Source organism: Leucopleurus acutus (genome assembly GCF_964270905.1).
Source record: "Leucopleurus acutus genome assembly, chromosome: 10".
Classification (NCBI taxonomy): domain Eukaryota; kingdom Metazoa; phylum Chordata; class Mammalia; order Artiodactyla; family Delphinidae; genus Leucopleurus; species Leucopleurus acutus.
Window position 1 is genome coordinate 72,305,223 of NC_139153.1, and position 21,976 is coordinate 72,327,198.

The window sequence follows — 21,976 nt, forward strand, 5'->3', positions numbered from 1 at the left end:
CTCTGGTCCAGGCCACGTCCTCACTGGTCCACTGCAGCAGTCCTAACTGGCCTTCCTGCCCCCACCTTCCCATCACCTCCCTCCTTCCAGTCCACACCCAGCAGCCAGAGGAGTGTGTTCTAAAGCGTAAATCAGATCCTATCACTGTCCTGCTCCAAACCCTCCCATGGCTTCCCAATGAAACTCAGGATAAAATCCACACTCCTTCCCATGGCCGTGATGCACTATAGGATCCTCCTACTTCATCTTCATGTTGCTCTGCCCTATCCACAGACACACCACACTCACTGGGCCTTAGCACTGATGGGTCCTGCTGCTTGGAATGCTCTTCCCCAGACCCTCACATGGCTGCCTCCTTCTTGACATTCTCCCCTCCTCAGAGAGAACTTTCCCAACCTCACCTCAAATAGCTACTGAAGTAATTCTGACATTATCCTACTTTATTTGCTTCATAGTGCTTAACTGCTTATGAAATGATCTTACTATTATTTTTTCCCCTAGCATGTCTTCCTCACTAGAATCTAAGGTCCTTGAGGAGAGGGACTTCAACATACACACTGCAGAATTTCCAAAACCTAGAACAGTGCTTGGCACAAACAAGGAATTCTTGGCAGAAACAAGACTTGTTGAGTAACTGAGCAAAGTGCTTGACACACGGTCAGAGCTGAATTGATGTGTGCTACTCTTAATTTTACAAGACAACAGCTCTTGATTCCTTTGAGAATGCCTGGGTTAGCAGATTTTTTTTTTCCTGTTTTTTTTTTTTGTTCCTTGGCGACGCTATGCGGCATGTGGGATCTTAGTTCCCCAACCAGGGATGGAACCTGTGCCCCCTGCAGTGGAAGCGCGGAGTCCTAACCACTGGACCACCAGGGAATTCCCTAGCAGATATTTGTCAATGGGAAAAGATAATGGGATTTTAGCACCAGAAGAGGTCTCCAGTGATTTTTCGAACTTGTCCCCATCTCATCACACCTGAAGACAGCATATGCAACCCACTGCTGTGGGCGCCTGTGCTCAAGAGACCGTATGAATGAAACAGAACTTGATTTAGCCTCTGGCAGAGGAATCGAAAATTCAATTGGCTTTTCATGTGGGTCAGTTGCCCATGACCTGCCCTTAAATACTGCTGAGCTGTTGAGGTATAAATATATCAGTTTTAAAGAGGATTAGGACCCCACAGAGAACGGTAGCGTGAAGTGAGTAACAATAGTAAGGCTTTAAGGAGGACAGGGTTAGGAATTGAGCAGGGATTTGCAAAGAGGACCCTGGGGATCGCAGGCATTCAGCCATAAGCCTGGCTCCAGGGGTAACGAAATGCGTGTGAGCAAACCAGTGTCTGCAGAGCCTGAGATGGGCCTGGTGCAAAGCCCCAGGGTTAACTGTCTCCATGCCAGGGTTCCTACAACCCAGTAGGCCCCTCCTTGCTGGAGCTTAAACTCTCCTGTTGCTGCCTCAGACAGTCAGGACCAATGTCAGCCTTGAGACCACAGGGATCGCGCTGTGGGTTATGCTTCTTGCCTTTATTCATACACATTTACATCTTTTATTCTTTATTTTCCCCCAGTCAATCTCTTCACTTCTAAGCCTTAGGGGAAATGAGTAGCACACTTTGCTAATGTGCAAGGGGAAATAAATCTGGATTTTAGGTTTGAATAGTCTGCATTTAATGTGTAGGCATTTGAGTACATCCTAGCCTTTAAAAATTAGGTTCTGGGCTTCCCTGGTGGCGCAGTGGTTGAGAGTCCGCCTGCCGATGCAGGGGACACGGGTTCGTGCCCCGGTCTGGGAGGATCCCGCATGCCGCGGGGCGGCTGGGCCCGTGAGCCGTGGCCGCTGAGCCTGCGCGTCCGGAGCCTGTGCTCTGCAATGGGAGAGGCCACGACAGTGAGAGGCCCGCATACCACAAAAAAAAAAAAAAAAAAAATTAGGTTCTGAGGCTCTGTCTTCACTAACCTGAACTCAGATAAATCAGTTTCACCTTTTCGTCTCAGTTTCATCTGTCAACTGAAAGTGCAATTAAGTGGGCAAGTCAAACTTAGTTTTCTCTCCTATAAAATGGGGATAATAGTAACTACTTTATTGGGTTGTTATAAAGATTAAATAAAATAATATCTGTAAATGCTTGGCATAATGTATGGTGGTTATCATAATAAGCATGCTACATGTTTTCTCATCTAAATTAAATTTTGCAACCACTGTTGGTTTTGCATGTTTTCTCATCTAAATTAAATTTTGCAACACTGTAAGGTGTTATCCTCACCTTAGAGATACTCTGAAGTCCTTTCCAGCTGGTTTTTAAACAGTACAGCACACAAGCATCTGCTGTATCATCAAATTTGTTCTGCCATCTGGTAATAGCTGTCAACTGAAAAAAAAAAAGCACAATCTAAAAGTCGAGAGTTATGTTTTATTTAGTGGACAAAACTGAGGACTTAAGCTTGGGACACAGCATCTCAGATAACTCTGAGAGACTGCTCCGAAGAGGCAAGGGGGAGAGCCAGGATATACAGAGGTTTTTGCAATAAGGACCAGGTATTCGGAACATCAAAAGATTACCATTAATTAAAGAAAACCAGGTGTCTCGAGTTAAGGAATTCTGCACTTTTCTAAGTATGGGGAGATGCAAGTTTGGGCTCACTGAAATCATTCCTTTGATGTGACTTCAGCTATCTGGGGGCAGTATCCTGTGCTTCTTATCCTGAGTCTCCTCAGGGTGCACTGTCAGGGTGGCTGTAACGTGACGGCTTGATGGCTGCAACATCCTTTGTTTACTGATATGGCAGGCAATGTTCTTCATTCACATAGCTAGTATTTATTGAATGTCTATTATCTGCCTGGTACTGTGTGAGGTGCTTTACAAGTTACCTAATTCAATACTTCAACCTTCGTAAGTTTTATTTCCTACATTTTACTAATGAGTAAACTGAAGCTCTGAGAGGGTTAAACACCTTGCCTGTTTATAGCAGTTAGTGGGTTTGAACTCTTATCTGACTCAGGCCTGTTTTCTCTACTCGGCTACTCATGAATGTTGCAGTAAAGCTAATTTAATAGTGTAAGAAAGGAAGAAGGGTAGCTGACAAACAGAAATGTTACAAAAATACTGATTTAAAATAATTGCTTTATGTATTTACTGTGGCATATCTAAGTGGCCAAAGGACATATAATTCTCTTTGAAAGCATCAAAACTAGGCACTGAACGAGTTTAATCTGTAGAGTCTACCAATAATTTAAAACAGACCTTTACACTATTTTATTTAATATGAAAAGAAACTATACTTCAGATCAGAGAAAATAACAGTGAACTCAGGGCTTCACCTCAATAAAAAACCGTCTCACTTCCTACCTGCCTTCTGCCTTCCTGACATCAGGTCTACTTTTCTCACTACCGCCCATCACCACCATGAACAGAAAGTTGAGACTTGGGCATTAATTCTAATTTTCAGAACATACATTTTACTCAGATCCAATTAAAAAACAAACAAAAAGACCCTTCTCAGTCTATCAGAATAAAGAAATTACCTAGTTTATATCAAGTAGGCCTCAAATACGCCAAGTACTTATGTCAAGGAAATACCATTAATTTTTGTTGTGTGTGTAGTTTATCTCTGTATTTATCTTAAAACAAGATTTTAATATATAATTTGAAGTGCTAAGTAATCTGGTTTAGAGACTACTTTAGTCTGAAAACAGCTGGAAGTGGATGTACACCTTTAAAAGAGAGCCACTGGAGGCGAGTACACAGAAGTCATCCTATTATAATAAAGTGATTGACACTGTCTGTAAAAAAAGCACAAAAAAAGGATTAGATGTGGGTCTACATTTTTAAAGAATTATTTCTTTCAAAATGAAAATGAGTCACAATGGCTGCTTTGCTAGATACAGTTAATTTTATACTGCTCTTGATTTATTGACTAGTTCTTAATCCTGAGGCTTATACCTGGGATAAACAGGCTTTAGGCATTTTTGAATGACACACTAGACAACTGAGCTGCAAACAGAATGAGGTCATGGGGCACAAGGCTGTAATTCTTTTCACGTTAATGACAGTAATGTAAGTCTGATACATGAGCAGTGTGCATTCAGAACACTCATACCTGATAGCAGGTCGGGAAAAGAGAACAGGGACTCTAGTTTAAGGGTGGAAAACTGAGAAGTCATAACACCCCAAAGATATGAAGGAAACCACAAAAGACATGGGCCGGATTCTGCTGTAAAAAGGAAACGTATCACTCCCTTGGGGTTGATACACCAACAACCTCAGCCCACTGTCATCTTGCCTCTTTCAGAGCTTTTTAACTACTATTTAATTTTATGGAAAAGTAGACATCCCCAAACAAAAAGAGTGCTATTCACCAAAAGAAAGAGGTCTTATCAGCATGGAACTTAATAAGGGAAAAGTATTTATTTGTGCCTTGCACAATTTTTGAAAGCTGTTATTGCTATTCAATTTTTGGTATTTACTATAGTGCTGGGCGCAACGTCAACAAAAGAAAAGCTTATTGAATAAATGAATTATAGGATGAATGAAACGATACAGTAATTTCTTGAGAGCTGAAATTCCATTATAGTGACCCTTCTAGGCGGCCCTGAAAGGGTTCGGGCTACAGAAGAATTCGGCACATGCCACAAACGTGCTTGATCTGCTATAAAGTATATCAATTTTCAAGAATGTAATGCTTTACATGAGGTAAAACCTGGAGGTCACCACCCCCAAACTAGCATATGTCAGCCTGCACTGAGGTAAATATCAAAAACTTTAACTGCTCAGTGTTAAATTAACCAGTTTCCTTCTAGGTTCCTCAAAAGAAAGAAATGCGTGTGAGGAATATTTGAAACACTTTTAGATGAATGAAATGATACAAATCACAATCAGTGCAAACTAATACTTGAACAACAGTGGAATAACAAAACATGAATCTGACCGTTTTGGTACAGAGTGGTCCAAACGGTTTGCTCACATTTGTTAAAATCCGAACTGAAACAATGACATGTATAAAAGAATAGGTAAAGTGGTTCCTGCACAATAGTCTGGTGTATCGTAAACTTCCAATCCCTGCTTTCTACTGATCAGGCCGTGCGGCCTCAGGAGAGCAGTCAGGGTGACTTGAAACTGTCTTCACTGGAGACTCCCTCCACTTGACATGCTCACTTCACATCCCAGCACAAGTGGTCACTTTGAGACTTTATGACTTGCTTTCTTCTTCCTCTGGTATCGTTTCCCAGATTGGCTTCTTGATGTGTTCTGGTAACTGTTCTAATTTTGTCTAAAGAGAGAAAAACAAAATTATAATATAATGTGGACTTAACTCTTCAGCCACAAATGGAATTATTCATTCTGTTCCCTCAAGTCCTCTTGACTTTTTTCTTTTACCCTCTCATCTTGTTGTAGGGCTTTGAAACAGAGAAGAAAACTCCATAGTAGATAAACACTCTCACATACATAATCTATTTGCTCCTCAGTGATCTCCAGGGACCACCAATCAACGTGGAACCCGTGTCTAGACAACTGCTAAGAAGGAGGGAGGCATCAGAGGTGGCTCCAGGAGGACATGGGCTGTGGGGACAGCATTCTGTTGAGCTGCGCCCTGCATGGCAGGTGTAGTCCCCCAACTACTGTGGCAACTCTGCCTCCAGGTCCTCCCCTCCACCCAGTGGGCTGGAATCAGGCAGCAATGTATCAACACAACAATACACATCTCCCTCCAAAGAGGCAGAAATTCAAGTCATACCTTTGTAACTTCCATGGCAACTCCTTCAGGTAAGTTTCGCTGAATATATTCCAAGTAGACATCTGCTGTACTCCCAGTGAGATGTTCTAACTAAAATTTCAAACGTGAAATTGATTCATGCTATGCTGGTTAAAGCAGAAATTTTGAGGGTTTTTTTTTTTTTTTTCTGGTAAAAGCAGTAGAGTCTTTTCTTCATCTGTAAAATCTTACAGAATCCCAATTTAAAAGGAAAAAAGTGCAGATCCTCTGGTTGAACTGAATGAGGGGAGCACAGCCGCAATGTCCCCTTTCCTCCTAAATGCCTTAAAGCCGGGGCTCCATGGAACCCAGCTGGCAAGCATGGTATCAAAACAGTGTAAGAGTTTCACAAAACAACTCAAAACAAAAGGAAACAAAAGACTAAATTGTAAAATAGAGTTAGTATAAGATTTTGTGTGTTCCATGGCAAGGTGGATACAATTTTGGATTTTTCTTTTTCATTTAAGGGTAGGACTATGTCTTAATATTTGTAACTCTCAATGCCTAGTACAGAGCTTCTCATGTAAAACATGCACAAGCACTTGTTTTAGTAACATTTACCAATCATTTACTATGAGATGAAATATTCTAAGTGCTTTAGATAAATATCTCATTTAATCCTCACACTAACTGTATGAAATTGGTACTGTTATTATTTCCAACTTAAAGATGAAGGACTTGAGGCACAGGTCACACAGCCAGTAAATGCCCGTACTTGGACCTGGCTGTCCAACTCCAAAGCCCATGCTTTCCCTTAACCACAAGACTGTGCTGACCTGGGAGGCTGCACAAATGAATGATAATTGACGAATGAAAAACCTTAATTCTGCCCATCATGGACATGGAGAATTCAGTGAGCATGTGAGAATAATTATTAGAGCTGTGTGAAAACGTAGCTAGAATTTTTGAAATATAAGCAAAATTATTCCAATGATAGCTTACTGTATAAAAATTAGTCAACATAATGTGCACTACTGAGTTAAAGTATGAACTACTCTGAAGGATGGCTTTACTTGAGTTTGATTTTCCTATCATGCTGCTTCTATAAACACAAAAAAACACTTACCTTCTCTACCACTATCCGGCATGGGCTGACTGAAAGGAAGTCTACTGGGCAAGGTTAAAGGAAAGTTATGATGTGCTAGTGTGAAATCTGGGGCATTTCAAAAAAATGCCTGAATGTCTGAAATAAACTCACCTCTAAACATCTGTAAAGTGTTCTCATTTCATACTGAACCCTGTGCTTCTTGAAAATATGCACTGATTTGAGAAGAGTAAATCGCTCTATTTTCCTTGGAGGTTCATGTCTGGAAAATTAATGGGCGAAGCAACATACTTAAGCTAAGTGATGTTAGAACCTGAGTCACTGATATCAAAGCATGATTCCACAATTTTGCAGGTCAGGCTCACGCCCAATTATAGGCGTTAACTACCATTTTACAGACTTCCATTCGTCAAAACTGTCATCTCTAACAACTGCTGTCATGAAGCTCCGGCTAAAATAAACCTGCAGACAGCAACAGGAACATTTGCCAGCGACCCAAAAACAAGCCTTGGCATGCAAGTGCACACACACATGCCTCCGGCTTTCACACCCTTGAGGTCTCACACTGACTAAACACATGAACTGTGAGGCGCAGCACCGTGGGCTGGACATGGTTGTAATGTCTGCCATGTATGACAGATACAGTGAAAAGCACAAAACCATGGTCTGTTACGGGAAATGTGTGAGTTCCTTCAGTTTTACTAGAAGGCAAGACTGGCAAAGCTCCATATGGGCCTCATTCAACATCAGAGAGAGCAGGTGACAAAACATAGGAGGTGGTTATACTTGACCCTGCAGTGACTTCAAGGCCATACGAAGCTCGCCTTGCTCATGCATCAAAGTATTGGGTGAACGGTGTTTCTTAAGGCAGATTTGAAACAGTGAATATAATAGCAAAGATACCAAATCCAAGAGGCCTGAAAGAATTGCTTGTTCACCTAATCCACCTCCCTGCCCCATGGAGATCCCAGACACGAGGGCTTCTTGGGCCTCCTAAGTCTATGCAGTTTCTAGAGAAAGGATTCCTTCATTTTCCTTGTTCACTCATTCTAGTATTTAAAAATTCTGGTAGACAGGAAGGGATGATCCTGCTTAGAATAATATAACAAACCTAATCTCTCCCCATCATGAGTTTTTATCCCATTTTAAGAGCTCAGACCTAGCTGGGACTGGCAGCATTTTCCTGACTGATTGTGTTATAGCAGCTAACAGGTCAGATTAAGAAAGATCATACTTACACTTTAACAGAGATACCAAGTTCTTTAGCAGCAAGCGCTGCAAAATACTCATAACTGTCCAATACAGCCTTATCATGGCCTTTTACTAAAACTGATAGGCGCTTATATAACGTGTCTGGTTCATCAGAAACGGTTATCTGCAATTTTAAAATCAAAAAGAAAAGCTTCAGTCATGGTTCCTCTAATATTTACAACTGGAAAATTTAACATATTATCCTCACCTGAACAACTTCAGAGTTTACTAATAAGTGGGGAGAAAAATGCTGAGTAACATCTTAACACAGCTTAAATATCTAGATACAACCACATTCAGACTCCACAGTGACCCTTAAGAATCACTTAAAATACAGTTTGAATCAAAAGGATTTTCAAGCAGCCTACAAAATCACCAACGGAACCTTCAAGCTTAATAGTTACTAAACCCAAAACATACAACAGGAAAGGATTCGGGGTTCTGTTAATAAAAGTAGCCTGGTCAGAAGACCTGGATTGAGAATTAAACTCTGCCACTTAAAGCTGAATAACAACGGGCAAGTAATATAATCTCACTGAACTTTAGTTTTCTCACATATAAATAGGACAATACTTGTGCTACAGCTCATGGTATTTCTGTCGGGAACAAATAAGAGAGCATGGATTTACGTGCTTATAAGTTATAAAACATTGTTAAACAAAGGCGAGCTATTTCTATGCATATTCTTTTTATTAGGTTTGTCCATGTTTATTTTGCCTGCTCTAATAGAAAAATTACTCATTTCTAACTAAAATGTCATGACACTGACTGTACAAATAACTTCTACCTCTTCCACCCTAATACTTAAAGATCTTAGAAATGATGGGTTTGACGTTTCTGACTTTCTTCCAAGAGGTGAATTACCTTTACTTCATTCATCCATCAAACGAGTAATTTATATTACTAATCCAATGTTTCAGAGTTAAATTACTTTGCCCTTGAAAGGAGATCTACTTACTAACCAGGAAGCTAGATATTCACTCTCAATTACCCCAAATAGGGTTGTTGGAAGAATAGAGTCCACTGATACCCTATCTCTTAAGTTGAGGGACAAGAGAAGGGGAATATAGCCCTAAAATGTATAATCACTGGTCTCTACAGGGTTTTAAAGATAATTCTGAATCTGTTACAAATATTAAAAATCAAAAGATTCTGCACAAATATTTGAATTTCATTTAGTTTGGAAAATTCAGACAATCTGACATCACTAGGTCTAATTTCCCACATGGCAACAACTGGCTACAGTAAGTAGCAGCTATCTTGCTTATAAAGGGTACAGCCTGTCACTGTGCCCACCTTGTTACCGTTCCTTACAGGCCTGGCCTACGCAGGCATCTGAGCTGGAGACCTGGGGTTTATATATGCTATGAAGTGAAAACACTGAACCAGCAGGCCATTAGGTATAACACAATTCCACTTTGGTGCTCATGGTGTGCACAGATGATTATATACAGACAAAAGTCTAGAAGGATACGTACCAAACTGTTAAAGGGGATTATTTTTGAGGGGTGGGGCTGGAAGCATTTGGAATTTAAAAAACTACAAATTATAGTTTGTAGTTTTAGGATTTAAAAAAACTACAAATAATACAAAAACTGGGTTGATGAAATCATGGCTTTCACTTAAAGGAAACAAGGTTACACAGCTGCTCCTGGATTTTCTCTACTTGTGATAATGCTCTCTCTCACAATAAAGCACTGTTCACTGTTCAATAAAGACGTGAAGCCTACCACCACAACCAACAAATTCCATAATATAATACCAAGTATTCAGCGTCATTAATTATGACAACGCTGTACACTATGCTGAGCTAAAAGCAAAAGACTACTCATCCCCACAGTTATTTGGGGTAAATACTTTATTCGATTAGCTCTTACCTTAATAGCCTGAAAGCGACCATGAGCACTCAGGGACATCTGTGAATACTTTCCTCAGGTGCACTGTGCACCTGCCAGTATTCCAGAACAAATTTTTTTATTCATAAAGTGTTTGGGAAACAGCCCCAAATGAAATAATGAGGAAAATTTATTGCTAATGTAGCTTCTTATGCCAAGAAATAGGGAATGCATACCGTAGGCTTGGTCAAATCCTTGGGAACATCAACGTGTAGGTTTGAAAACTGTACCCACTTCATATTGGTGCTGCTATGTGCGGAAACAAAGAGAAACCTAAGTAAAACAGCACAAGTGCCCATTTTCTTATTCAATTTAGCACATCCAATTATATACTTACAGAAGAAGGCCACCATTTTTGGCTGTACTGCTCCTAGAACTGCATACAGAAAAATTCCTCGAACCCTTAAAAACAGGGGGATGTGTGTTAGAATTAAAATCAATTCCCAAACCATTCACAGTTTCCATTAAAACCCAAAAGATGCAGGATGCTTCAAATAACAGGCTATCTCATTATTTTAGATGAAGATATTGGGGTAACTAAATTGCCAAGTTAGATTTCATTTAAAAAAAAGAGGACAGTGGTAGAGTTGATAATCAGAAAGGACTCTCAAAATACTAGATACTATATTTTTTAAAGCTCAGGAGCAAGAACTTTTTTTTTTTAATTAATTTATTTATTTTTGGCTGCGTTGGGTCTTTGTTGCTGCACACTGGCTTTCTCTAGTTGCGGCAAGCGAGGGCTACTCTTCGCTGTGGTGGTGGGCTTCTCATTGTGGTGGCTCCTCTTGTTGCGGAGCACGGGCTCTAGGCATGCAGACTCAGTAGTTGTGGCTCGCGGGCTCTAGAGCGCAGGCTCAGTAGTTGTGGCACATGGGCTTAGTTGCTCTGCGGCATGTGGGATCTTCCCAGACCAGGGCTCAAACTCGTGTCCCCTGCACTGGCAGGCAGATTCTTAACCACTGCACCACCACGGAAGCCCAGGAACAAGAACTTTTTTAAAAAAACAATTCTCACATTAACAGCTATGAATTAAATATGCAGACATCAAGGAAGAAAACATGTGACTTCATTTTCCCATTTTTTTTTACAGATTAAATATATTTCAACATAATACTTCTTTTACTTAAATATTTTCAAGCATTAAAAAAAAGCGTCTTTATAATTTAATTTATGGAGCTGGAATAAGAATTCTAAAGTACCCTTCTTTGAAGCTTTCACACACCTTTTCCAGCATATTTATTTCTTGGCTTGGGTGAGACAACTAGTTTATAAGCGTCTAATTTTATAGGTAAGTTGAAATACACATTGGAATTTACACCCATCTTATATACCACTACTGTGCCTCATACTGCAACAATACAGCGTTTCCAAATCCTTACTGTCAGCTCCCCCTGGTGGAACAAAATTTCTAGTTGTAGGAAACCTATGGTACTGTATGTAATACACATTTGCCACCCGTTTTTTTCTTAAGCTTTCCCAAGATTTAAAAGTGTAAACTGAGAAACTGGAAGCTCAACAGGATCCTGAAAAATACTTTAAAGATGAGAATAACAGTTTAGTACAAATAAAACTTAATTAGAACAACAGAGGGTCACCTATGTTTAAAAAAAAAAAAAAGTATTCTTAGCTAATTATCCTCCTTCTACTCTTCACCCAAGATGGAAGCAAATCAAAACTTTCACAGTCTCTCTTGGATCAAGGGAGAAAAGCAAAAAGAAGAAAGGAAATCAAGCACAATACAAGGTAGTAAGAGGTATGTGCCATTTTCCACACATAATCACAGAGGAAATTCCCTCCCCACATTTATACCCCTAAGCCCACAATCCAGTTGTGTAGAAGGCCCACAGGTCTAAGGAATATGACACTTCCCAGGCATCTTCTCCCAGTATAAACCCCCTGCTTTTAAAAAGTTGGAGCCTAAAGTGCTATTACACCCACAAACTAACCTTAAGAAGTTCTTAAGTTTTCCTTCCTTTTTTTGCTTTCTTTTTTTGAGGGGGTGGAGCCTGTTCTGGGTAAGTGCGTCTTAAAATAGTTCAAAATTTCAACCACTAACAGCGCCTAATTTAATAACGGTGGTTCTCAAAGTGTGGTCTAAGGACTTCTGAGGGGCTCCTGAGACACCTTCAGAAGGGGCCCGGGAGACTAAACTTATTTTCATAATAACAGTAAGATGTAATTTGCAACTTTCCCACTCTATTCTCTCACCAGTGTACAGTGAAGTTTTCCAGAGGCTGCAGGACGTGTGATATAAAAACAGATTGCAGAAGCAGCTATGAGAGCCAAACTGTCTTCTATTAAGCCAGACATTAAAGAGATTTGCAAAAACGTAAAATATTGCTACACTTCTCTCTCAATTTGTTTGGGAAAATACGGTTGTTTCCCATAAAAACGTTAATTATGTTAACATGTAATGAGTTTATTAGTGTTATTTTTAAGTGAACAAGCACTTTTAAGATTCTCGGTTGTATTTTCTAATAAGCTAAAAATTGATAGCTAAACCCCACAAAAACCAAAGCTCTTCGGAGTCCTCAACCATTTTTAGAGTGTAAAGAAAGGGGTGCTGAGGCCAAATAACTTAAGAACCGCCACTTAAATTTTTGCTTTTTCTCCAAAGAACCCACTCCTCTGACTTCAGCGATTCTCATCTAAATCTCAGAAGCCCGGGTATCCGTAAAGTATCTCAATCTGGTTCCGTGGGAAGCGTCTAAAATCTCGTGCCACCTAATTTTCGCGAGGTCAACCTTCTTGACTTCTCTGAGCCTCAGTTTATTTCGCAAACGTGAAAGGCAGGGTCTGGAACATTCGCTATTCAATATCCTTTCCAGCCCTGACAGTCTACGATTTTTCTAGTTCCTGTCTTTGCCCTGACTCATTAACTTACGTTTTATCCTATGAGAGAATTCGAGATAAAATCAGCCCTTTTCTCGCCACCTTCCTGCAAACAACGGGCCGTGCGGAATAAATATCGCGGAATGACAGGTGGCAGCCAGACTTAATGGTAACTGTCCTTGGGCCAGTTACCCAAGGACCGCCTAGTCCCCCCAGCGCGTCCCCCCAGCGCACCTCATACCTGCCAGAGACGCCGTCCAAGGGTCCCAAACGCCGTCCGCGCCGCCATCTTGCCGACTCCGCTTCCCCGGATCGCTTCCGGGGTCACAGAGGAGTCCTCCGACCATAGAGTTCTGCAAAAGGAGAGAGTGTACCCTTGTGTTCCGGCACCGGAACAACCATAGAGACGCGATTCCACGCGCTCCGAGGGTGGGACTGTGAATGTAGCCGGCTTCCTTCCGGTCGCAGCCTGACCTGTACGCCGTCTTGTAATAGTTTCACCTCGTATCTAGTTACCGAGTTCTGTCAGCGCTTTCCTTTTCAAATCGTGTTTGTCCTTTGCGGTTCCTGTTTTGTTGGATGCAAACACAACAAACACATGCTTGGAAAAAATATAAGTAATATATTGACACTGGTTATCTCTGAGTAGTGGATGAATGGTTGATGTTTTTTCCTATTATAACGGAGCAAAGGGCTTGTGTGCCTGTGGCTCGCAGAAAGCCAAACTGACAGCGGGAGTTCGTATCCGAGTAAGGATTTATTACAGGGCGCTAAGCAAGGGAGTAGGAGACAAGCCTCAGATCCACTCCAACTTGGTATTTGAGTTAGGGGTTTTTTGTTTGTTTTTTAAAGGGGAAGATCAAAGAGACTGGGATTAATCACCTTGTGACATTTCTGAATTGTAGTTTTGGGAGTCACAGTGTCTCTGTTTTACGATTCCCTGGCCAGGTGGTCCATGACTCGGGATCTGTTACCTCATCTTGCCCTGGAGAAACAACCTGAGTTTGTACTTGAATGGTGATAGCTATAACAGCAATAGCCTTGGCAGGCTGCCCAGTGTCCTTTTCAGAATCAGGCTCCCTCTGTCAATTGTGACATTCAGAGTTGGCTGGTCTCTCTTAGCCAGTGGAGTTTTCCTATAGCTCTCCAACTCTGTTGCTGCTTTTGAAGCATCAGTCTCTCCTCCGGGATGGCTCCTCAGCCTGCCTCTGCCCCCTTGAGCAGCCTTATCTGGGTGAGGGTTCTGCAGCTGCCAGTGATGGTGACCTTAACAGCTTGCAAACAACTTTTCCCTATGTCACCTAATCTGATCCTCACAAGAAGACGTGTATCTTGTCCTAATTTAATAGGTGAGGATACTGAGGCTCAGAGATGAAATGACTCATTCAAAGTCATATGGGTGAGTTAGTTACAGCTGAACCAATAACCATCTTCAAAATCCTAGTTCAGTGACTTTTCCACCCCTGCAGCACCCCTGGTGCTGACTTTGTAATAAGGTCCAGTTCTACTAAGTAGAACTCTTAGTAGTCTCTTTTGGATGTGAGGCATAGAGGTCCCCATTTCCCCACGCTCCTGCAAGAAAAGGAGTTTGTTTTTTATTTTTAAAGACATGTATGGCCTGAACTGCTCCTGCAATTGGAAAAGTGGGCTCAAAGCAGCCTTAGGGACTGGATGCCCTCTCCACCCCTAAGGCCAAACATGGTCTCTTTATTGATGGGCTTTCTCTGCTTACAAATAGTTGGTGCTCCCTCAGAATTCTGCGTGCTGCCTTTGGCTCACCAAGTTTCTCCATTCATACTCTCAAATGCGGGAATTGGATTTGGTCCCCTCATTTTCCGGGGCTAAATCATGTCATGTGTCATCAAATGGACTATGGGCCTAATAGCTTGGGGTCAGGTGCTGGCCCTGGTCCAATTAGCTGGGGGTAAGGTGGGAGTCATTGTGAGGGGCAAACTCGGGTTTTGCCAACAGTGGGGCTGTGGACAGAGCCCTTTGGTATGGTGTGCGGGCATGGACAGTGTGGAGTTTTTTTTTTTTTTTTTTTTGTGGTATGCGGGCCTCTCACTGTTGTGGCCTCTCCCGTTGCGGAGCACAGGCTCCGGACGCGCAGGCTCATCGGCCATGGCTCACGGGCCCAGCCAGGCCCAGCCGCTCCGCGGCATGTGGGATCTTCCTGGACCGGGGCACGAACCTGCGTCCCCTGCATCGGCAGGCGGACTCCCAACCACTGCGCCACCAGGGAAGCCCTGGAGGTTTTTTTTGACATGTAAACATTCTTAGTTTATTAGCCTGGACAGTGTTCTAAAGCTTGGCCAGTCCGTTATGGGTCTTTTCCCTACAAACTAAGCCTTCAAACCTCTGAACTAGTGTAAATGAGCAGGAGATCAAGTTGATGCAAGTCCACCATGCTTTATAACCAGGAAAAATAAAAGTGTGTGCATCAAACATTTCTAAGTTATATCATACTTTGATTGCACCGGTTGTTCTGTTTTTTTTGTTTGTTTGTTTTTTGCGGTACGTGGGCCTCTCACCGTTGTGGCCTCTCCCGCTGCGGGGCAGAGGCTCCGGACGCGCAGGCTCTGCAGCCATGGCTCACGGGGCCCAGCCGCTCCGCGGCATGTGGGATCCTCCCGGACCGGGGCACGCATCCGTGTCCCCTGCATCGGCAGGCAGACTCTCAACCACTGCGCCACCAGGGAAGCCCCCAGTTGTTCTGTTTTAAAAGACAGATCTTCTCACTTGATTGTGATGATTTCATGGTTATACACTTATCTCCAAACTCATCAAGTTGTATACAATAAATATGTATAGCTTTTTATGTGTCAATCATACCTTAATAAAGTGGTTGGGGAAGAAAAAAAAAGAAATAGCAAGACTGCCATAAATAAAATTACATAAGCAGAGGAAGTAAGGAAGTAATGACCCCAAACAGCCCAGAGATCCATGTTGTATGTTAAGGATATGTGTGCCGGAATGCAAATTTGGAAGCATGTATGGCTGCTTGGCCTTTACGACTCAAACAGAAACGTTAAACACTTCCCTTGCGGGGGGGTGTGGGAGGAGGACAGCTCTTTTCAAAAGATTCTCTCTCATATAAAGAAATAATCAGCCCTTTGGCTCTTTTATACAGGGATATCTGAGACCCAAAGATCACTATGGTTCACTTAGGAATATATTATTCAATTTCTTAACATGCCTTCCTAATTATGTTTTGTTTATACCAACATTAAAACTCAGCCTCAGTCCACAGCTGGCTGGCTGTGGCTGAGGAAGGTAGACTGGGAGTCTGTGGAATTCAGAATTGACTTTAGGTAAAGTCAAAAGAGGTTTTATTTACACACACACACACACACACACACACACACACACACACACACACGGATAAGCATACCTGGAAGATTAGAGAGATAATTAACAAATAGTTGCTGAGCACCTGTTATAAATTGCTGTGAATATGTGGGTGATGGTGAGATGGTTCAGTAATAATAATAAAGCATGACCTTTGCTCTTCCCAGTGATGGAACTGGATCTGTTCCCAGGCCCCTATATGTTTTTTCTAAGTATTAAATTCCTTGGCAGGCAGGCAGGAATGATGTCACAGTCATCTTTAGCTACTCAACTGCCCTGTGTATAATACAGCGTGGAATAGTGCCTGGTACGTGAGTAATGAATGAGACTAAGACAGTAGGAAAAAAGTCTTCAGATTGGACACCTGAGGCCCTGGAAGCAGAATTTAAATTTCCAACACTGGCTAAATGTAGTGTTTGTAAAGGAAGAGCTATTTTCTTTGGCACATGACTAACACTGCCCAAATTAAAAGTATAAAACCCCAAAAGAACAAAGAAGATCAAGGTCTTGAACAGGTATGCCCTACTTAAATCAAATTCTGTATGAAATCCAGAATTTCAGATTTCTCCTGAACTTTGCTGTTGACCATTAAAAAGTAAACACACTTTGTAGAATTTGGAAATCCAGATTAGCAATGCCTATAAACCAGGGTGGGGCTTCCCTGGTGGCGCAGTGGTTGAGAGTCCGCCTGCCGATGCAGGGGACACGGGTTTGTGCCCCGGTCCAGGAAGATCCCACATGCCACGGAGCGGCTGGGCCCGTGAGCCATGGCCACTGAGCCTGCGCTCCGCGACGGGAGAGGCCACAACAGTGAGAGGCCCGCGTACCGCAAAACAAAACAAACAAACAAAAAAATCCAGCGTGGACTGGATTTTGTTGGTGGTTCCCTGTGAGATAACCTGTGTGTAATACTGAGCTCCCTCAAACTGCATTGTGAGTAGTACGGGTTAGAGGCCATCAACCCTTCAAGTGGCTCATCCACAGCTTGAGAAGCAGAAATATTCATCTTGGCCTCCAGGGTAGAGGTGAGGGCATTTATATGAGCATTAAATCTGATCAGCATGGGCTTCCCTGGTGGCGCACTGGTTAAGAATCTGCCTGCCAATTCAGGGGACACAGGTTCGAGCCCTGGACGGGGAAGATCCCACATGCCACGGGGCAACTAAGCCTGTGTGCCACAACTACTGAGCCTGAGCTCTAGAGCCCGTGTGCCACAACTACTGAAGCCCTCGTGCCACAACTACTGAAGCCCGTGCACCTAGAGCCTGTGCTCTGCAACAAGAGAAGCCTCCGCAATGAGAAGCCCGTGCAATGCCACGAAGAGTAGCCCCCTCCTCGCCACAACTAGAGAAAACCCGCGCACAGTAATGAAGACCCAATGCACCAAAAATAAATAAATAAATAAATATACAAAAAATCTAATCAGCAGCCCTCTAAACCGGTCTCCAGAAACAAACTAACGGTAAATTAGCATTGAGAAGTCATTTCAGCAGCTAGAAAGAAGGAATGTTTAAGCCAAATGAAACTCAAAAAGATAACATTTTATTTTCAGAGCAGCTGATGCAATATTGAATCAGGTTTTCACAAATAAATATGACAGTGTCTACTTGGTTACATCTCTGTTTGATGAATGCCTATCTGTAAGAACTGTAATAAATTTCTGAGGAGGTTAATGACCGGAACCTTTTAAGTAAAATTCTCCTGGCTTGCTTCTGAAAAAAAGTATTGTGGCAATTAAAATAAAATGCTCATCGCTCTGGGAAAACCAATCTAGAATGCCCCAGCTGTTTTTGTTTTTAAGGAATGAACCTTTTGAGGACAAGTCTATAAAACATCTTTATTTATTTGTTACATATGATGTTTAAATATAACTTTGCTTTCAAGCTTCAAACTTTTTTTTTAAACCCCTGGGAAAATAAGACTTTTGGTTCACCTTAACAAAAACTGACCTAGGAAGAAACACTTTTAGCAAAATGTATTATAAAATTCACTAGAAAATACTGTCCTCTTTTTGCCAAAATGTTACATAAAATCCTTATTAAAAATACACATGTTACAAAAGAAAAAAGTATGAATATGCTATACATAGTGCTTTTGATATGGACCAAGGGACCTGCATTCTGGAGAAAATACAGTGAAGCACATTAGATATTATGATGTCAACTTAAAATAGTGCAAACCAGAATAAATTACATCCTAAAATGGGAAGGCATGCAAGTCATTTCCTACGAATAGAACACAATGAAGCCAGAACAGGAAGCAATCACAACCACTATTTAAAAATGTTTTCCTTTTTATTACATTAATTTTTTTCAAAAATACTTTTCTTTACAATAGAACTCCTAGAAAATATTTACAACCTTCCTCTAATAAAATAGAGCAGCAGTTAAATATATTTGAAAATAAGATGGGTTTTTCCATAAAATATATCTTTTAACTTTTTATATACAAGCTTTCTCAAAGAGGTCTAAATTCACTAATGAAAAACTATCTGATAGTAAACAGTAACTGTGTTGAAGACAAACCATTGGGAAGAAAATTTCTTTAGGGTGGGGAGAGATGGGGCGCTGAGGAGCTAAAACACGACACATACATGCAGGCAGAATCACTTCAGGAAAAAAATAAGTGCAATATTTTACTATGAAGTCAATTCTTTAAGTTGATATTGTGAAGAAAAATACTAATTCAGGAAAGTGAACTGTCTCATCAAGGAGGAGTTCTTTGGTTATTTCAAGTCAAAAATGCAAATGCTATACTGCATGGAAAATCAAAATTAAATTGTGCATTATATTTTTGCCTTGGCAACTCAGTTTATTTTAATGTTTTAAACTGGAACAGCCGGGCAAGTCTCCAAACAGAATGAGTACATTTGCTTTATAAACATTTTTCCGGGTGTTTGCTCCTTTGCTAGATAAGCTTTCATAGACCCAATAGCAGGACCATTCCAGAATCCCTCTCAGACACCCACAAGTGGAGGGAAGTAGTCACTGGGACAGATGGGATCAGCCGATATTACAGTTGGAATGGTTCTGGAATAGCTCTGCCACAAAGCTGATGCCCTCCCCAGGCAGTTCTGAACTCAGAACATAGAATAATTTGTCAGAAATGGCAGCAAATGAAAGACTTTTTTTTCCCCCTAAAAAAAGATAAAGGAAATCTTCAAGACCTCTTTTTCTGAAAACCGAATGGTGGCAATGAAAAGAACCTTTGTATTGATCTTCTGTCCGTGGTTTTCCTGAGATTCAGAGGACACTGCCTGCGTGGGGCTGCTGGGGGTCTTCAGTGTGTGCTAGAAGCTTTTGCTGAGACAACTTAAAGATGCTCCAGTCCTATCCTCATGCTTCCGCTGACATCCTCTTTAACATCAAACTATTACTGTGCCAGCAAAGTGCCCTGGTAGGACTGCCACACCTGCAGGAGCTGGGGCGTCAGAAGCGTCAGCTCTGTGCCGGGGCCGCATCCCAGCCTGAAGGCGCGCGCACTCATTTGCCCTGATGGAGGCCGTGGAGGAGTCTGACTCAGCTCAAAAGCCTGAGCTCGATGCCATTTTTGAAGGATTACAGGTTTATTACCTTCAAGTACAAACAGCAACCCTGCCGGCAGGGACAGGAGGAGACATAGCAGGGGTATGTAGCTTGGAGAATTCTAGAAGGGCTTTGGTAAATGACTTTAATGAATTCATTCATTGTTTGAATGTAAACACTGTAGCTGAAGTGGTATCTGAAACCATTTTTGTTGGCCTTTAATGCTATTTCCCTTGTATTTGCCATCAGATTTGTTAGACAACCCTTTTCCTCAGAGTTAGCGTCAAGGTAAACTTCGGTCCAGCATAGGCGAATGACAGCAGAATCCTAGTGAATGAGGTTTCACAGTACTTCCAAGTGGCACAGCGTAATTTCAGAACTCCACTGACCATGAACAGTGTGGCAAAAAAGAATCAGCTCTTCTGATCTAGTTTTTGGGCCTCTTGGCATTCCAGGGACTTTAATCTGTGCTCTTCCACCATCCTCCCTGAAAACAGCCCTGGCAACTTAATAGTTGGGGTTATTTTCCTCCAGACGGATTTCTAGTCGGCTCAGGCCAACTGGAAAAGAAGCATGTGAAATTTAGAAGATCTGAGTTCTTGGAAATCCAAGGGATCCTGCTAACCCATGAACTGGAGTCAACCGGTCTTCACGGAACTGGGAAGAGGACGCACTTGCTCCAGGAATCACCTTCATAGTAAATCACAGCCAGGGAGGAAAAGCCTGAAATGACACAGCACTCAGTTTTCAGAAACAGGCCGAGTGACAGGCAGGGCAGGAAGAAAAATGACTTTGACGTTTGGTCAACTCTTCAAATGACGTGTGTGCTAGAAGAAAGCTGTGGAACACAGGGCGGCCTTTGCTCACTGGAAAGCTACTTCCTAGTATGGTCTCCTGGCAAAGACGCCAAGTTCACTGCAAACTGCGGAATGAGGTCGGCATAAAAATGACTCTTGGTGGGAAAGGATGGCCCAAGACCCCAGCACAAAGAAAGTAGCCTGCTTTACACACACACACACACACACACACACACACACACACACACACACAAACACACACACACACACACACAGAGACTCTCTCACTCACTCACTCATGCAAGCTTTGGGATAAAAGGCTACCAGGATGGTTGGCATCTGAAAGCAAAAGAACATGAACGTCAGGTTCATTCCCAACCAGGAATGAGTTCATGGGAATGTAGCCCAGATGAAACACATCTTAAAGTAGGATTGTGCCAATTATTTATTCCCCCCCCAACCTCCCACAAAACAATTGTTTTTAAATAAAAGGAAAAAACCCCGATTTTTTTCTAAACCTGAAAAAAACGACCACTTTTTAAACAGGTAGTTTAAAATGGTTACAAAACAAGCAGGCAGTTCAGCTTTCCTGATGAATGAGGATGGAGACCGTGGGTTTTCGCCGTCTCCAAGCGACACACGGGCTTTAGAGTTCTGTGTCACCCTGAAGCAAAACTGAATCTTGATCATCCAAGAGGAGACCGGTGTCCACGACCTCGGCCTCTTCCATGACGCCTCCTAACTGCTGGACGACGTCGTCGTCGAGGATGTCCACGTCCTTGATGGGTTTGATCAGACTCAGCTGGTCCAGGGGCAGCAGCCCCGGCGGCCCCACCGGCCCCGTAGTCCTCTCAATCGTGGCTGCCATTTCGGCCGCAAAAGCCGCCTTCTGGGCTTTCTGCCTCTGCTGTTCCTCCTGCTGCCTGTGAGTTTTCATGTGTGCATTTCGGCTTTTGATCTTGAAGAAGACTCTATAAAAATGAAGAAAAAGAAGCATGTGAAATTTAGAAGATCTGAGTTCTTGGAAATCCAAGGGATCCTATAGGCAACAGCAGGTGCATGGTCTGCTGTCTGGTTTGGGGTGGCTCTGACAGAGTTCCCATCTCCTTAGCTCCCAAGACCTCCTCCCCTGGTGACCTGTGACCTCTCTTCTCTCCAAGCGTTCCAAGGAAAGGGGATAGGGACAGGAACACATTTACGGTGTGTTGGGCTTTCTCTCTGTGACAACGGAGGATGAATCCTCAAAGCTTTCCTGTCCATCTACGGCCTGGGGCACAAGCGTTTCTTTCCTCCTTATCTTCCCCGTTTCTCTCTCCAACACTGACCAAGCCCTCTCGACCAACCTGAGAATCCCCAAATCATGCTGCCAAGCTCTGTTGGTTCCCACCATAAAACAACCCATCCTTTGCCTCTGGCCTCCTGTCCCTGTCATTCCTGTCAAAATTCTAGAGGGTCTGCCTGCACACACGTACAGTGCCTCTTGCCTCCACACTCTCCAACTGGACTGTCATCTCCTCCACTTCAGTCCAAGTGC

General features: G+C 42.4%; 2 protein-coding genes across 8 annotated transcripts in view; both read right to left on the bottom strand.

The window, feature by feature from the left end:
• Positions 1-2,414: 2,414 nt before the first annotated feature.
• MRPS10 (mitochondrial ribosomal protein S10) lies at positions 2,415-13,075 on the bottom strand. 2 transcript variants are annotated; one of them, XM_082847966.1, is made up of 7 exons: positions 13,015-13,075; positions 10,279-10,343; positions 10,118-10,190; positions 8,034-8,170; positions 6,949-7,057; positions 5,733-5,822; positions 2,415-5,267 (listed from the first exon to the last, which is right to left on the bottom strand). In XM_082847966.1, exons 1-7 carry the CDS (start codon positions 13,060-13,062, stop codon positions 5,187-5,189), a joined length of 603 nt encoding a protein of 200 aa, XP_082704092.1. In that variant the 5' UTR covers positions 13,063-13,075; the 3' UTR covers positions 2,415-5,186. The 2 variants fall into 2 exon arrangements, with proteins under 2 accessions (XP_082704092.1, XP_082704093.1); XM_082847967.1 differs by lacking the exon at positions 13,015-13,075 and adding an exon at positions 12,150-12,864.
• Positions 13,076-20,949: 7,874 nt separating this feature from the next.
• The window catches only part of TRERF1 (transcriptional regulating factor 1), a gene marked incomplete at its 5' end in the record, with an annotated part of 37,825 nt that continues 36,798 nt past the window's right edge, over positions 20,950-21,976 (bottom strand). For all 6 annotated transcript variants that reach the window (XM_082847723.1, XM_082847721.1, XM_082847720.1 and 3 more), the window contains one exon: positions 20,950-21,413. In XM_082847723.1, the coding sequence (XP_082703849.1) occupies positions 21,089-21,413 (325 nt within the window). In that variant the 3' untranslated portion in view covers positions 20,950-21,088. The remainder of the gene's footprint in view (positions 21,414-21,976) is intronic.